At 41.5% G+C, this 14,337-nt stretch overlaps 1 protein-coding gene across 2 annotated transcripts; it reads right to left on the bottom strand.

Moving 5' to 3' along the window:
• Nucleotides 1–2,496: 2,496 nt before the first annotated feature.
• LOC134401393 (serpin B10-like) lies at nucleotides 2,497–13,206 on the bottom strand. Of its 2 annotated transcripts, XM_063130289.1 has the most exons (8): nucleotides 13,138–13,206; nucleotides 12,514–12,693; nucleotides 8,752–8,865; nucleotides 7,054–7,188; nucleotides 5,965–6,082; nucleotides 4,940–5,082; nucleotides 4,476–4,643; nucleotides 2,497–3,470 (listed from the first exon to the last, which is right to left on the bottom strand). In XM_063130289.1, the coding sequence occupies exons 2-8, from the start codon at nucleotides 12,679–12,681 to the stop codon at nucleotides 3,066–3,068; spliced, it is 1,251 nt and encodes a 416-aa protein (XP_062986359.1). In that variant the 5' UTR covers nucleotides 12,682–12,693; nucleotides 13,138–13,206; the 3' UTR covers nucleotides 2,497–3,065. The 2 variants fall into 2 exon arrangements, with proteins under 2 accessions (XP_062986359.1, XP_062986358.1); XM_063130288.1 differs by lacking the exon at nucleotides 13,138–13,206 and having other exon boundaries at nucleotides 12,514–12,762.
• Nucleotides 13,207–14,337: the final 1,131 nt, after the last annotated feature.

Raw genomic sequence — 14,337 nt, 5'->3', positions numbered from 1 at the left:
TGATGGCATTTTAAAAGGATGAACAAGAATTTCATTCCTGTTTTCAAATGTGCAGTAGCGCAAGTGTGCAAACGCACATTAGCACAAATCATCACAAAGTTTTTTTTAAAAAAAGTCCGTAGAATCCACGTGACTTGGGGCTTGTCTTGATGAAGGGTTTGCCCCAGGGTGGATTTGCAGTAATGGCAGGTCATCTATATGATGCAGCCGCCATTGCAAAGCCATCCAGGGGCAAACCCCATAAACTCTGCTGAAAAAAAGTCAGGCACTTACCCCGACTTTTTTAACAGTGGAGGTGTGTCACAGCTGGTGGTGCCCCCTGATTGGTTGCCATGGGCTGGACAGGGAAGGGGGCGGAGCTCAGGAGAGCCCCGCATGTCCCTGTAAATAATAATAAAAATTGGGGGGGGGGAGAGAGGAACGTGGCCCCATGCATCCCTGTAAATAAAATTTAAAAATATGGTGGGAGAGGAACGGGATCCGTTCCTCCCCCCCATTTTTTAAAAAATTATGTGTAACTGTGAAGCTTCACAGTTGCAGATAAAAAAATAAAAAATGGGGGGGGAGAAGCAGTCAGTCAGAGGGAAGAGAAGTGGTTTGGGTGCCATGTGACCCCCTCTGGCTGCCCCCATCCCCCCCAGTGCTCAGCATGGCAGCAGAGGTAGCAGCAACTCTGCACTTGCATTCCTTCCTGTGCAGATGCTGGGAAGGAGCACAAATGCGGGAGCTCAAGGCCTCAAAGCGCCAATGCGCCACCATCAAGATAAAGGCTTGGTAAAAGCCAGTCTGATGTGGAATTCATAGAAATCCAAACTCATTTGAATCCATTGCAGATTTCTCCAACATCCCTAGCTGCATTCAAAGAATTTCAGAATTGTTTCATACACAGGTAGTTGCATGAGAAGGTCCATCTTGTCTCTCACATTTAATATCTGCACGATGACACACTACTGGGAGGGGTCCTCCAGGGATCTATTTCGATCTCTCTCTCTCTCTCTCTCCCCCTCTTTTCCAGTTTCACAGTAGCAAGCAGCTGAGAAACTGGACTGGATGAATGGACTGGATGAGAGCAAACAAGCTAAATATGACAGAGATGGAAGTGTTGATGGTTGGGGGATTTGAATGTGGGTGTACAACCTGTTCTGGATGGGGCGCAATGTTTGTGTGTGTGTCTCGGGGGGGGGGGGTAACTTTTAGCAACTGTGTCTCCTCCTTAATATATAGAAATAGCACCCTCCAGGGTAAGGAGAATCATGCTATTGTAACTCGTGCCTTGGTTACACTCCAGCTAGATTAGTGCAACGCGTTCTACATGGGGCTGCTCTTGAAAACGTATTGGAATTTTTTTGTTTTATTATTGCTCTATGTATTCATATTTTATTGCTATTTGGATTTGGGAGTTTGGTTTTAAAATTGAGTTTAAGCTTGCATTAAGTGCAGGAAAAGATATGGTTAAGACATATTAAGTAAAATAAATCCAATGGTTAATATCATAAATCTGCCAATCAAGTATTTATTTTACCTATCATTTCAAGAAAATGAAATCCAGACCCAAGTTACTACAGATAAATATCGTGGGCTTACCAGCCAGCAGGACTGTCTAGGAGCCAAACAGAAGAAAGGGAAAGAGAAGGGGTCCTGTTCTTGTGTGTGTGTGTGTGTGTGTGTGCGTGTGAGCGTGAGCTCTATCACACCAGTGTTATACTGTGCAATCATTGTGAATTGCATGCAGAGGACTCTAATGTTTTCTACCTTATAATCTGCTGTTATGAAGCACTCCCATGTGTCCTGCTTTGATTGCGCTTTATCCCCCAAAAAAGCGATGTATTTGGGACCACTTTAAGTGCGATTCTTTTGTTGTTCTCCAAGTGGCCACTGGGGGCACAGAAGGATGATGAGAGCAGAGTCGCCCAGCCGCTGCCCTTGGAAACCCCCAAGCCAACGTAGTGGAGCCCTCAGGAAGGCGCTTACTTTCGAGTAAAGATGCTAACAGCTCAATCTTATCCCTGACAGACACTGAAATAGTAAGCTCTTTTGAAGTTGCATTTGATAGTGTGTGTGTGTGTGTGTGTGTGTGTGTGCTTATTCTCAAGGAAAAACACGCACAGAAAAAGCGGAGGGAGCGTCTCTCCCTTGTCACCCCCACGCTCCCAGTAAAAGAGATAGTCTTGCCAGCACAAAGTCTCCTTCCTCTCCCTCCCCATCCTCCTCCACCCGGGGCATGCACCGGAGCAGGGCGGAGGTGGATATATAATGTCAGTGTGATGGAGCAACAACAATGACAGCTTTCCTACACTATGGGATAATTTGAGGGAAATGGGTAGGTGTGGTGAAGCTCTGTGTTCTGTTTCATTTTGCACACACCCCCTGTCCTCCTTTCAGGCAGTACTCTGTTGAGAAGTGGCCAGGCTCTCCTTCAGCGCCCAAGTTGCCAGCTGGGACCCCATTTTCTTTAAGCTCCAGTGGCTACCAGCAGCCATAAGGCTTTCTGCATGCTTGACTGTGTAAAATTAATTTTATTTGCTATGTTAACATGCTACTCACACACACTGCATTTACCTGCTGCAACATATAAGAAGCTACCAAGGAATTTGCACATACTATATAAATACAATGCAACATTTATGTTACCAAATGTAATGCTATGTCACAAATACTTTGTTTAAGGACATTATTAGGATGCTGGCATACATCCGTTGACTTCCTTGGACTACTTTTTTAAAAACACAATTGAGTCCATTTCTGAAAAGCCTATTTGCACTAGTTCATATATGTATTAAATATGCTATTTACAGAGAGGCAAAACACAACCGTAACAACTGACCATCTCATGTGTGGTTTTGAAGCATTTCCCCTCCCCACAAAAGTGGCTTCACATCTTGCTGAATTTATCAGCTCTAACCATATGCAGTCTTTGTCATTTCCCAAACATACAGGAAAACGGAGAGGGTTGGGTGGGGGGGAACACATTATATTTAGACATATGTTGGCAAACGGTTCCCATGTTGTAAATGTTTCTACTGAAGCAAGATGCTTCCTGTTTGGTAACAGAAAGTTGAAATAGTTTAGGGGGAACAGAACTTTCCGAAAAAGAGGATGCTTTTGGTTTTGTTATGAATGATGAAAAAGAGGAAAGGGTGATCGGCTGCAAACAAAACTGCACCCTGGTCACTTCGTCCATCTATATTAGCACCACTGGAAGCGGCAGCCTCCGTGCCCTCCTCGTTAATGTCAACAGAGCACTTGTGAAAAACTTGGGACAGAACAAGCTTGCTTTTCTCAGACATCCCAGTGAAATCAGCTTGGCCCGTGCTGAAGGCATCTGTTATTCCCATGCTGCCCAAAGTTGACTTCAGCTCATAGCCGTCTTCTAATTGGATCCTAGGGAGGTACACATTTGCGTCAACTTCTTCCATTTCCTCTGGGCTAGTCCACTTGGATAAGGCTTTATAGGTTAACTTTTTTTCGAGCTACAGTTGTTTTTTAAAAGACAAATGAAGAAAATCAGATAAATGGTCTGTCGGAAAAGGCATCGAGGTTTACTAAATTAGATGTACGCATGTCAGTGACAGTACTTTCTGCATTTAATTTTCTCCTGATGTCACTGTTTACGATCACCCCACCCCCTGTTTACAATCACCCACACATACACATCATATGCACTATATATACACTCCTGAAACTCTCAGGAACACTTCATGCATCTAATGAAGTGGTCTATAGCTGTATTAGTCTAATGTAACAAAAAGTCACATGGCACCTCAGAAAAAGACCAACACATTCTGGCATAAGCTTTATATAGTGGAGGTAATGGTCCAACCAAGCCATGTAGGGAGGAGCTGATTATATAAGTCTTTCCCATGGAAATCAACACACATAACCTCCTCTCAGCAAGGTGGGTCTGTGGACAGGAAGACACATACAGTTGGCTCCTGCCCACATGGGTGGTCAGGAGTGGGCAACTTTGGGAAATCCGGGGGCCATTTTGGCTTCACTGGATCACCCCTACTATGGGCTGTCCCCCTGCCCATACCTGGATTCCACACAGTGCTGACAGTAAAAAAATGTTTAAAAAAAATTCCAGGGTTGACACATTGACATTTTTGGAGGGAGACATGAATTTCAGTGGGAGGGCCCTTATGTGACAAGGTGAGTATGCATGAAAACCTTTTGATGGGTCAAATACATCAAGGGTCACTTTCGGTTTAGATATACAGTATTTACAAATTGCTCTTTCCAGTTCAGTCATTTCTACCACAAGATATACAAACACTGAAAATCTGGAGAAACCAGGACCAGATCTACACCAAGCAGGATATAAAACTTTGAAAACATGTTGAAAACTGTATATGGAGTGTGTCCTGGGCCCCAACGATTGTCACTACTGTAATAAACCATTTTAAAGCAGTAGTGTAGATCCTGCCCAGATCTCCATCTTAAAAAAGTACTCTAAATTCTACAAATACTTTATTTACCATTTCCAGACCAGTGCTGTCATCATTGATGTCATCAGGGAGTAGTATAAACATGCTGAGGTCATTATTAACATACGGGAGCTCAAGAATCTGAGTATGTACTTCATTTATATAGTTCCAATTAAATTTATCATGTTGAAACATCATCTTCACTGGCTTACTTGTGCTCTGAAAAACAACAAACATACCTTTTATTTTTATGAATCTTAGACCACATAGTGGAACAAACTTTTTCTAAAATAAATGTTTTGTGCATGTTCTCTGGGACAGAATCTTTTTTAAATATTATTTTGTATTAGAGCCATGTAGATTACACCATCACAGATTTGACAATGGTGGACTAAAGTGTCTTACAGTGCAATCCTATGCAAGTCTACACAGAAGTAGATTCTATTGGCTTATTCCCAGGTATAGGATTGCAGTCTTACTTCCTTTTGTTCATTCAACATTACTTTTTTTTTTACCTTGTTCAGCCTGAAAGTCTGATCCGTTGTGTCCTTTTTCTTAAATGTCTTTGACCAGTTTCCTTTGAAGTACAGGGCATTAACCAAGATAACTTGGGTAAGTGAATCTATAGATCCCTCATTCAACAGGTTGTGTATTTTGCCTTTTCAGGGAGGGAGGAAGGGAAAAGAAGTCATATGTTTTTGCAGCTTTACTCATCAACTGAAGAAATATAACTGAAGGTTTTGAGATTATTACCTTTATCTTTTTTCTATGCCCTTGGCCCACCCATAAGAAAATAAAAACCATGCTGGATCAGATCAGAGCCCAGCATTCTGTTCCTACAGTGGCCAACCAGATGCCTCTGGGAAGCTCACAAGCAGGACATGAGTGCAGTAGCACCCTCCTGCTTATGTTCCGTAGCAACTGATAGTCAGAGTTTCTTTTAATTTTTCGATTAAAAAATATATAAACAAAATGGTGGGCGCATCGGCCTCCATCCTCCTGGGATGTCATGCACTGCATGAAGACAGAGGGCGACAATCCTGGAAGTAGGTAAGTCCAGGATCGCCCCCCCCTCTGGCCCTCTACACCCATAGTTGTAGACATGCCCGAAGGCTCCTAGCACTAACAATCAAAAAGAATTGTGCAGCTATTCTATCTTCTTCTTCCTAAGCAGATTTTTTTTCTGTTAAGAGAAGAGATGAAAGAAGCAGTGGGAAAATGCGAGCGCATGGCTACATCTGGAATCTCCCCATAAATACCATTAACAAGACAGTGCAATTGCACAATAAAAGCCTCATGTGAGATATATGAGAATGAGCAAATGGACTTATACATGATCCCCAAATAACAAACACGAGATTATTTTCAATTTTAAGTGGGTTTCAAGAAAAGGAGGTTAGTGTTGTATAATGCTCATATGAATATGAATGATATGAAAGCACCACAAGAGAACACAGAGATGTTTTAAAGCAGGAAAGAAAGAAGGACAGGGAAGGCTCTGTCTTCTTCCCAAATGATAGAGCAACCATTTTGAGCTCACCTTCTGTTTGTTGTTCAACCCAGGAATTGATCTCTTTTCTGACATCTTCTGCAGATTCTTGAAAGTTTACTGTTTGTGGCTCTGCATTATAGTATTTCTTCATTGACTGTAAGAATTCCTTAAAGATAAAAGTGCAATGTTATGCTGTTTAGCCATATGTGTATGCCAATGAGCACCAAACAGGAACAAAAGTTTTACCATATACAAAATGACAGCATCCTACATCGAAGCAAATTAAAATTGCAATACAATCCTATAGGTGATTTCTGCCAGTTTTTATTCCCCAAATCATGATTCTTCATGTGTTAAAAATGTAATCCTGCGTACTCCATAAAGATTTAATATGCAAGAGGAGATATAATCGCTAAGGGTATGTCTACACGGGATGATATCCCAGGGATCATCCCGGATCATCCCTGTGCATCCACATGATGCACAGGGGATCCAGAAAGCAGGGAGGGATGATCCCTCTCTTTCCCTGGGATATCGCTCTACCCTTTAATCTCGAGTAACCAGGAGGACCTGGGATCCGGGCACAGAGCTCTGCAGGAGCTCCGTGCCCATTGTGGGGGGGGGGGGGAGGAGCAGGGTCTTTTTTTAAAAAAATAAAAACTTACTTTTTTGTAGGTGCGCTCCTGCACTCTGTCTCGATTTAAAAATCAAACAAAATGGCGGACGCCACATCCTCCGTCCTCGCGGGACAGTGTGTGCCACATGTAGATGAGGGGGATGATCTCGCAATCATAAAATCGCAAGATCATCCCCATCCAACCCCTCGTCTAGCCATGCCCTATGATACAGCCCTGTATTTTCAGTCTGGGGGAATATTTCAAGCACAGAGTTCCGCTGAAGGGCCCCAAACACCATCTTAAAAGGCAGGACTCTATCCCATGACTCCAGCAGCAAGGCATAGGCATAAATCTTACTCTCTACACTATCAATCATGACTGTCTCCTGGATTATTCAATTTATAACCAGAGGATTACACAACTCATTATGTATATCTCTAGCATATTTATATACAACTTTCTGCAATAGTAAGTAGTGTTGGCTGGCAGTCTGAAAACAAAAATCAAAAGCTCTACTCACTTTTTGGAAAGGCACCGATTTGTCTCCATATAGTTGACTGACACTTCTGAGCAGAAAATGTTTTGTGGGTTGGTTGATTTCTTGGCAAAGTGCCTGGAATCTTAAATGGATGTTGCCTGATGTCTCAAGGAGGGGCTTGAAAAAGAAATGCAGCATTTATTAGCCCCACATATTGGCATTTTGTTTTATCTCTCGTTGTCTCTCATTTGTACTTCTTAGATGATACATTCGTGGTAACAACTAACCAATTCATTCTGGCTATGGGCTTTTCTACATGATAAGTTTTCTATCATGTGCTTGTTTACAGGTTTATTAGACAGCACTTTAGGTGAGTTTTTGTTTTTTAAGAGCAGGGTGAGTTTTTCTACATGAGGCTGTTAATTCGCTGTTAATCCATTGTATCAGTTTGGGTGCAGAACTGAGATTCGAGCGCTACATGAGAAGCATTTCCTTTCCTTCTTTTCCACTACATAATCTCCAGTTGGCATCCTGGTATAGCATCATAGCACAAATACACAAGAGGAAATCATACTTCCTTTTGATTTCACAATTAAACACATATTTCCCCTGCTCTAAAAAAATTTGCTGAATGTTCTAGAGAAGCTGTAAACAGTAGGGAATGACAAGCACATGATAAATGCTTCATGTAAAAAAGCCTGGAAAATGTGGCATTTAATTGAGAAAGCAAAAGCAAGCATGATTTCCTATTGTGTATTTGTATTTTCCTCTATGCCACAGGGCTAGAGGTTATGTAGCGGAAACGCAGGATCCTCATGTGGTGTTCGGATCTCAATTCTGCAATAAAACTGAAAATAGTTACAGTGGGTTCAAAGCCAATTAACAGCCTCACGTAGAAAATCTCTTTGTCAAAATGTTACGCCTCCTTTGCTATTTTCCCTCTCCCCACTTCGGTGGTCAGGTCTGCCTGTCTTTCTAAGGATCAAAATACATTTTACACTAAGGCCTTATCTACACCAAGCAGGATATTGCAGTATGAAAGCAGTACATAAAAGGCAGGGGCCATGCCAAGCAGGATTATAGTGGTATGAAAGCATTATATGGTCTGTGTCAATGGGGCCCAACAGTTGTCAGAGCACTTCAATACTGCTACAAAGCAGTAGTGTGGCTCCTGCCTTTTATATACCACTTCCATACTGCAATATCCTGCTTGGTGTAGATGAGTCCCAAATCCATTGCTAGCAACTATCTTGATTATTTTTCTTTATTTAATTACAGCCCCGATTTTCATTGGGACTGCAGTGTGGGAGGAGGGGAGATGTAACCCTTCCCTCCCCAGCTGCAAACTTTCCCTGCGGCAATTAGCTGTAGGAACAGAAGCTCCCTCAATGCCAGTGGCAGCTCCCCACTTTTTCCTCAGGCTAATTGCTGTGTTTGTTGGAGAATGCCAGAAGTTGCAGGAGTTTTTTTCCCTGTCTAAACATGCATAGGATTAAGTCCTTAATGGAGGAGAGTCACATCAAAATATGCTCAAGGAAGAGGTTACCGCCAATCTCTAAAACCTTGTATTATTATTTATTTAGTTAGTTATATAGCACCAACAATGTACTTGGTGCTGTACAAAATATACAAATAAAACAGCGATAGCCTGACTAGAGGGTAGAACAGGTAGAACAGGGTAAAACCAGGGAAGCATACATTCATCTTACAGGCATTCAATATTTGTTTTGAAGAAGTTACCTTCTGAACAGAGATGCAAGAGTTATTTAAAAGCTCCTCAATTTTGGAATAGACTCGTGGATGTCTCGTAGTATGAGCAGTCTCCGCAACCCCAGCTTTATTAAAGTGAAGTATCTGCAATTAGAATACATGCGAAGACAGATCTTAGGTATGTAAAGTCATTATTTAAGCGTATGAAGTCATGCTTTCTCTCACAACTGATTGTAAACTGAAGGAAACTTTAAAACAGCCACAACACCCACCCACCCACACACCTATGGGCCATGTCTTATCATTTGGTTATGGCTTCTGTCGCTATTGCTATATTAGGAATGAAGGGAATGGAATTTATCCCAAGATATAATCACCGAAGCCTTTGACTTGACTATTGCTCTGGTACTATAACTCCCCACTCTCACTCCAACTCAGTTCAGGAAGTTCATACAATGGCAGCCACTCTGCCCTTTAAATGGAAAATAAGAGGATGATCTAGCCAAGTTGGGACAAAGGAAAAAGCTTCTCACCTGAGCTCTTGCTATTCTTTTTGACCTCTACTGATTTGCTGTGTGATCTTAGGCTTGTTAACTAAGATGGATCCAAACCAACATAAGGGAATGCTCACCTTTTTCTAAGTTTCAGTGTTTCTTCAGTTAACTTACTAGCTTATTAACTTTGTAAAATGAGGTCTCCAAACAATCTTTGGAATCTAGGGAGGAATTTAGTGGTGAGTGGAGCTTGACAAGCTTCCATTAGCTTGCTCACCCCCCTGCAGACTCCATTCCATCTTCTGACAGCTTTCCTGAATTGGTGCGTTCCAAGGCAGGATCTACACTACTGCTTTACAATGGTTTATAATAGTAGAGACAACGGTTGGGGCCCAGGTCACATTCCACATACCATTTTCAAAACGTTTTCAAAGTAGCATATCCTGCATGGTGTAGATCTGGCCCATGTCAGGCCAGCTGGCAAAATTTCCATTATTTATTTATTTATTGTAAAGAACATTTTAGCTGTAAATTGTGCAAATCCACATAATTTGCACAAAGTTAGCTAATTTGCACATTTTGTTGCTGTGATTTGCACAAATCTCAGTTTGCACAAATTACAGCCACAACAACCCCACGCCCCAGTGCATTAAAAGTCCCTGGAATTTGGGGAAGCCTCATAGGTTGACTTGCAAGAGCAAGCTAAGTTGGGTGCGCCATGAAGTCCAACAGGCCCTAACAGGGCCGGATTTCCTCATGACATATATCCCAACTGAAATCCAAAGTGCTAGTTTGGCCACATTCAAGGGTTTGAATATTTCCAGTGAACTATTATTATTTCTCCACCTTGAGTGTCACAGGTACTCCCATATGTACCTGCCTGGACCTTAAGATCATTTACAGGAGCCCTTCTCCATGAGCCCCTGCCAAAGGAAGTGAGACATGTGGCTCCTAGGAGGAGGGCTTTCTCCGCTGTGGCACCCTGGCTGTAGAATGAGCTCCCCAGAGAGGTCCTGCTGGCACCTACACTGTATTCCTTTTGTCGCCAGCTGAAGACCTTTTTATTTTCTCAGTATTTTAACACTTAATGTTAACTTAAATTTAAATTTTACTGTTCTAACTCTGTATTTTAATCTTATATCATTTTTGCTGCGTGGTTTTATTCTGGTTGTGCTTTTCTACTGTATTTTGTATTTGTGTTTTTTAAACTGTTGGTTGTTTTATTATGGTTTTAATGTTTGTGAATCGCCCAGAGAGTTTTGACTATTGGGCGGTATAAAAATGTAATAAATAAATAAATCCTCATGTTTGTCATGGAAAACCTAAGTCCCATTGATTTTAACAAGTCTACTCTGGGTATGACTAAATCTGGATTCAACCCTAGATGTGTAAGGGAATCATGGGGCAGGGGAAGCCATAGTTTGTGGTGTGTTAAAACTATCTGCAATGTGGCAGCAAGAAGCAAAATATACTGTAGGCACACACACTGAGCATCTCAGTCAAACTAGGGTCCAAGAGTGGGGGTGGGAATGGGTTTTTATTGAACAGATTTATATACCTGTTGTGAGCAAACTCAGGGTAATTGCAGAAATTCTGTATAAATAAAGCTGACTTGACTTTACCAAGGATCCACCAAAATGCAAGCCCACCATCATAGACAACAGTGCATCATTCTTAATCTTGTCCATGCAAAGGTATTTTCCTGTATAGGGTATCCAGCCATTTTAAGATTAGCTGGAGCCAAGAGAAGAAACATTATTTTGAATCGTGAGCTCCTGACCCATGTGCTTCTCTAGAACGCAGAGTAAGAAGGAGAGAGCTTCCACAGGAGAGAAGTGTGCCACCCTATGTGACTTACTCTCTCAGGAACAACAAATTCCAAAGGTCCTTAAGCAGGGGGAGCCAACAGAATAGCAAGTGAAACAACAGGAGAGAGGAACATACACCATAATAATCACTCAGAGCAGGCCTGACTCCAGTTATTTTGGCATTGTTGTTTTTAAATGGATACTGTTGTTTTTATACTGTTTTTATGTTTTTTTAAAAAAATTGTATACTTTTAACGTTTACTATTTTAAATTGTTGTAAACCGCCCAGAGAGCTTCGGCTGTGGGGCAGCATATAAATGTAATAAAATAAATAAATAAATTCTAGGCAGAGTGGTATTTTGGCTCCACAGTGGACATGCCACCATTACTGTCCCTCTCTTCTCTTCCCTCATCCCTTGGCTGTGCCCCCTTCTTCCCTCTCCCAACTCCCCCATCCTCGCTCCAACCTCTTCTTCAGCAGCCACCAACCTCCTCCTCTCCTTTACTAGTCCTGCCACTTGCAAAGAATCTTTGAGAGACTCTTCCTTAAAGTGAGGAATTCTCTGCATGAGCTAACACTGCAGATTGCTTGTACCATGGCAGCACAGGTGATCTTCAGAGCCACCTCACAGAGAATATCTCACTTTAATGAAGGGCCCCTCAAAGTATGGTATTTGGATCTGGGCAGCTTTCAAGAGAGCCCACCCACCCACCCACCCAATAAATCTCTCACTTAGGGAGAGTCCTCAGAAAAAGAGATTGAGTAGGCATGTAGGCTCTCTGGGCAGACAGGCAGAATGGGGCAGAAGCCAGAACATGACTGCCAGTTGTTTTGGATATTGAAGGATCCCAATCAGTCAACCAATTAAACAGGCAAGGCCTTCCTGTCTATTTTTTTAAATGGAAAAAGGAGGTGTGGGCATTACAAGTGTGCACTGGTTTCAAATGCATTATTATTAGGCACTCACCTGTACATGAAAGAGCACACTGGGGATCCATAGCCCATGTTAACATTGCACCAAGAGTGCAATGGAGCTTTGATTTAAATGAGGTGCTGGGCGTGTGCAACACTGCATGGGTTAGTTATTTTGATCCTCCCAGCATCATATTAAAATTAGGCCACAGTTACTTTTCAAGTTATTAATTACTCTCACGCCTGTATTTCACAATGTGGCATAAAAGGATAAGGGCACATTGATTCCCCATCCTGTACTTTTATTTATCGGCATTCTAACAAGTTTGAATACTAGTTCAACCAGCTCTGAAAACAGGGAGAAAAATGCTACCTTTCAGTACTGAGTGAAGTGAGCTTCCAATTTTAATCCAAAAGTAAAACAAAACAAAATAAAATCTATGTTCCCTAGTTATTGAAAGTTTGACAAAGACAGCTCTACAATCAGATGGAGATCTTTCTATACAGACTGTCTTATATACACAGTAGTGGCAGCCTTCTCTTCAAACACTGAAGTTATGAATAGCACAGAACTTACCTCTGCTATCTGCTCCGCAGTACGGCCTTTGGCCCCTAGGTACACATTGGCCATAACCAATGAAATACTCCATGGTGAAAGTAGGACATTTCTGTTGCTTTGAACGTTGCACACGTGTTTGAAAAGATCAATTGAAAAAACACTGTTTGCTGTACTCAGAGCCTCCATTGCGATTTAAGCCTAGTAAGAAGAGACAAACATTCATTTCAAACTCTTTGTTTATAAGCTCTTTGGAGACCATCACTCAAGCTCCTTTCCTACTGAAGAAACGTCTGATAAACAGGCAACTGGCCTGAACGATAAAACTTTCCGGAAACATTGATCAGTTACTTGGACCACAGAAACCATCTGCCTGTCTTGTTTGTTTCAGTTTTGTGGCCAGCAATGAGAATTAAACTCGTTCCCTGTCTAAAGCCTTGGGAGTAGGTCCCTTTGAACTTAGTGGGACTTCTGAATAAACATGCACATGATTAGACTGTAAGCTAACATTTTGTCTCTTATGTAAATCAATATTAAAACATATAACTCACTGCTCCCACCATCCTATTAACAAATTAATTACACTTGATATGGCAGTAAAATCCAGAAACAAAACATGAAATTAAAATGTGAAGTTTTACATACCACGTTTAATCCAGTGAATAAAGCAGACACTCTCTTCACGTTAATGTAAACCCAAGTGCAAGTCAGTCCAATTATATAGGTTTCTCACCACTCCCAGGGAAACTTTCTTCATTTCTCAATGTGTGATGCAATGTAGTTTTGCCCAAAGGTTATGTCCCTATGGAAGAATTGAAGCATCCTAGGTGAGTAACTTTAAAAGGGAATGAAGAAATGACATAATAACAAAAATATCTAAGGTTAAGCTCTGCTATGCTGTATAATTGCTACAGAATGAATCACTGAATGCTCAAACAAGAGCTTTTAAAGCAATGTTTTCATGTGAAATGTGGAAAAAAAACATGAGCTTGTCACTTTTTATATATTAAGACAATACTCCACAGCTTTCCTGTGAATAAGTAGACGCACACAACAAATAAACATCTCCCAGAGAAAATAGATATGCTCATGAAAAAGGAACATAGGCAAATACTAAAGAGAGAAACTGTCACTTACTGTGTCAAATAAGTGTGGAGGACTTCCTCAGTCATAAATATATCTTTGAGAATCTATACAACTCTCCCCTGGTACCATAATCATAGTCATTCATAAAGCATTTATAATTTAGGCCAGATGTGAAATAAGCAGCACAATCGTATGCATGTTTACTCAGAGGTAAGTCCCACTGTGTTCAATGGGATTTACTCCCTTGCAAGAGTTCATAGGACTACAGACTAACTGGTTGCCCCCACCAAAGTGGGGAAGACTAACCTGCTCAGTCTGTTGTCCAAGTGCTGGTGGATGAGCAAGTTGCTTGCTCTTATGGTTCTTTCTCTTTAAACACACTCGGTGGACAGGATGGCCCTTCAAATATAGGACACCTTGAAATACCAATACCATTTCTGAGGTCCCAGAAGTAATATAGCTAGCCAATCCTGGAAATAGAAGTCTGGCCTGAATTGACCTTCTATGTCAGCCTTCCCCAATGCACTTTACAAATTTTTAGGGATAACAACTTACAGCATTTGTGGAGTGGAGTGGGGGAGGTCTACACTACTGCTTTTAAAGCGCTTTAAAGCACTTTGAAAACGTTTTGAAAACTATATGCAGTGTGTCCTGGGCCCCAACAGTTGTCAAAACTGTTATAAAGCGCTTTAAAGCAGTAGTGTAGATCCCCCCTTAGTGGATAAATAACGAGACAGATAACAATAGCTGGGTTAAAAC

This window comes from Elgaria multicarinata, chromosome 7 (genome assembly GCF_023053635.1).
Source record: "Elgaria multicarinata webbii isolate HBS135686 ecotype San Diego chromosome 7, rElgMul1.1.pri, whole genome shotgun sequence".
NCBI classification, from domain to species: Eukaryota; Metazoa; Chordata; class Lepidosauria; order Squamata; family Anguidae; genus Elgaria; species Elgaria multicarinata.
The sequence above is the reverse complement of the archived record's forward strand: the minus strand, read 5'-3'. Positions and strand labels throughout refer to the sequence as shown.

Excerpts from the sequence above, each read along its gene's own strand:
- LOC134401393 (XM_063130289.1), bottom strand. The coding sequence starts at position 12,681 with ATGGAGGCTCTGAGTACAGCAAACAGTGTTTTTTCAATTGATCTTTTC. Across the intron at positions 6,083-7,053 it reads AATCGGTGCCTTTCCAAAAA|GAATTCTTACAGTCAATGAA; the intron begins GTGAGTAGAGCT and ends TTTATCTTTAAG. Across the intron at positions 4,644-4,939 it reads AGACTTTCAGGCTGAACAAG|AGCACAAGTAAGCCAGTGAA; the intron begins GTAAAAAAAAAA and ends GTTGTTTTTCAG.